The following is a 3,121-nucleotide window of genomic DNA, read 5'->3' as shown; positions in this document are numbered from 1 at the left end:
CACTATCTGCTTAGGATCGTTGACATTAGAGTCTTTAATTAATATTATGTATTAGATGTATTATGAGCATTAACTTTGAAACAGTTCAGTGAAAAGGTGGACACAATTCAATTCACCAAATTGGCGGCAATTAAAGCCATTCAACACTTCCACCACTACCTATCGGGCTCGAAGTTCACGTTACGAACCGACCACTCAGCGTTAACGTGGCTGAAGAACTTCAAAAGACCGGGGGGCCAGTTGGCGAGGTGGCTGGAAATTCTGGGCCAGTACAACGTGACCATCATTCATCGACCGGGGATAAAGCACGGGAACGCGGACGCACTATCGCGAAGGCCGTGTGTCAACATATTAGCTTTGCAAATGATTGCAAAGACCTCTTATCTGTATCATTTGAATTGTTTATGTTGATTCTTGAAATATTTATTTATATTTATATTTATTCCAACCCGGGGAGTATGTCCGAGCCAAAAAACCCACATGGCCGTGTTTTGGGCTCTCACGGGCGCGCACTCATTTTACGAGGCGCGCTCATCTGACAAACTGAGACGCCCGCCATCCGCCGGCCGAGACGGTCTTGGCGTGGCTGGTCTACCTTGCCTGACCAGCCAGCTTACTCATCCACAGCCCCCGCCACAAAGGGGCACAGGCACTGTTCCAGCACGTGCTCCAGAGCGAGCTGAACGAGAGACGACGACACACACACACACAGCCATTGGTCATCCATACATCTACACACATTACAGCTGCTGAAGCTATCGTTCACCGTGTACGGAAGTGTCCCAAATGCTCACGCGCAGAGACAACCGATCAAGAAAACGACTTGGCCTGAACGGAACCAGTAGAACCCGCAGAACCGGAAGCACGAGTAGCCCTCGTAGGGATCTTGCCCAACGAGATGACAAACACGACGATCGACAAAATCGTCGAGTGGAAGAACGCCGCATACCACCCGCAATCAAACGGAATAATAGAACGATGTCACAGAACACTCAAGGCATCCATCAAAGCCTGCAACACAGACAAATGGACAGACGTTTTGCCCATGATACTACTTGGACTACGATCAGCGGTCAGAGAAGACATTGGCTATTCTCAACTGACACAACTGACATACGGCACAACACTTTGTCTACCAGCAGACCTATTTTTAAATACACCACCCGAAGACGCATCAACATTTGCCGGAAAACTACTAAGAACCATGCATCAGATAAGACCAACGATACAACACCATGGGCAACACAAAACTTTCGTCAACAAACACCTTCACGACTGCAAATACATCTTCTTAAGGACAGACTCAGTATGCGCACCACTACAACCACCATATGAAGGACCATACAATGTTTTACGACGAAACAGTAAGAACATGTGGTTAGACATAGCCGGTTCAGAAAAAGCAGTATCAATAGACAGAGTTAAGCCCGCATTTCTACAGAACCTGGACACACCGCCAACATCACAAGAAAAGTCACAGCCAACTTCGCAAGAACAACCACAACCAGCACAATATGAGACTCCACCAGAAACAAAACACTGATGGAGCAATGACATTGAAACAGTTCAGTGAAAAGGTGGACATAATTCAATTCACCAAATTGGTCAAGTCTATTGAAAGCCAAGAGTGAATATTTAATAGAACATCTAGTAAAAAGGGTTGAATACCCAAACACAATCTGCTTTAGATCGTCGACTTTAGAGTCTTTAATTAATATTATGTATTAGATGTATTATGACCATTTATAAGAATTAAAAATAGGTTTTTGAGCTATTTTTCCTATTACGCTGTACATATTAACTCGTTAACGACGGGGAACGCGGAATCCACGTCCTCGGTAAACCTTGCGCTGTGACGGGGAACGTGGATTCCACGTCGTCGATCCCACACATATACGCGCCATAATATTTTGTTTTAAGACTATATATGTCTCAATTGGGGTTTATATAATATTATTTCGAAAAAAAATGATCATATTTTTTAAATTTCAGACATATCGAACAAAAAGAAAATTTTGGTTTATTTTAAATTTTCATCGATTTTTATTGATTGCAATTGATTCTTAGTAATTACATACATGATCTCATACAAAATTCTCATTGTATTTTTATTTAATTCAAATATCACCGCCGTCGGAGTATCATATCACAACCGTGAATGTACGCGCAATGCTTAGGCGAATTGTAAGTGATTCGCAACTCGTGGAACGCAACCATATATTTTTCCGTTAATAATTACGCAAAAATAATGTTTTATCAACACACTAACACTCCATTTTGCTTTCCAAACTTCTCTATTACCCCCTTAAATTATGGGCCTAAAGAGCGTCACAAGTGCAGCGGCGGCTTTTTTTTTTATCAAAGGCAAATCGTGACAAATGCATGGGTTCGATACTTTCGGGGAAATTTTACTAAAAAAAAAGGTTTTCAAAATAAGCATCGGCAAAATTGCGTACAAACAAAATCTTTTCGGTTCATTATTTTTATTGGTAACCTTCCAAAAAAAATAGGTTCCAAGTAAATTTAGGCGATTATCAATGTTTTGGAAGTACCTTTATATAAATTATATTTTACATATAAAAGCCGATATTCTACGTTGTAATACAATATTTTTATTTTTATAATTTTAATTCAAAAAGATTGTTATATGATAGAAAGAAAAAGTAATCGTGTAAAAAATAAAACGCGCTTACTGGTTGTGGATCACTGCTTTGGACAATCACATAAAATATGTACTACATAATCATAAGTATATTGTATACGCGTACAATCTCCATGACTGCGTCTCATGTTTTATTAGATAAAGTTGCTCGACTTTGAAAACACACGAATCATTTCATATAACATCATTTCGACCGTCATAAAAACGTCGTAAATTCGTGAACCCATTTTTTTTGTATTGAGTAAATATGTGTCCCATCGGCACAGATGTTAAATTGTTCAAAATATATATATATATATATATATGCATATATTTAACACATAAAACCTTATAGGGTGCATTTGTTTCAGAACCACCCCCTGAAGAGATAATATTTTTGTAAAATTAGACGTTAATAATTTAGATAATATCATATTCTATAACTTCTCCAAGTTTCGCGTAGAAATATGCTATAGTTAA

At 39.2% G+C, this 3,121-nt stretch overlaps 1 protein-coding gene across 1 annotated transcript; it reads left to right on the top strand.

The window, feature by feature from the left end:
* The first annotated feature begins 898 nt into the window (after nucleotides 1-898).
* On the top strand, nucleotides 899-1,543 carry LOC143922289 (uncharacterized). Its single transcript, XM_077445515.1, has one exon. The coding sequence runs from the start codon at nucleotides 899-901 to the stop codon at nucleotides 1,541-1,543; it is 645 nt and encodes a 214-aa protein (XP_077301641.1).
* Nucleotides 1,544-3,121: the final 1,578 nt, after the last annotated feature.

Source organism: Arctopsyche grandis, chromosome 2 (genome assembly GCF_051622035.1).
Source record: "Arctopsyche grandis isolate Sample6627 chromosome 2, ASM5162203v2, whole genome shotgun sequence".
Lineage (NCBI taxonomy): Eukaryota > Metazoa > Arthropoda > Insecta > Trichoptera > Hydropsychidae > Arctopsyche > Arctopsyche grandis.
This window is presented reverse-complemented; position numbering and strand designations above follow the sequence as displayed.

What these genes read in the sequence shown, in the direction of transcription:
- LOC143922289 (XM_077445515.1), top strand. Translation starts at nt 899, where the DNA reads ATGACAAACACGACGATCGACAAAATCGTCGAGTGGAAGAACGCCGCA.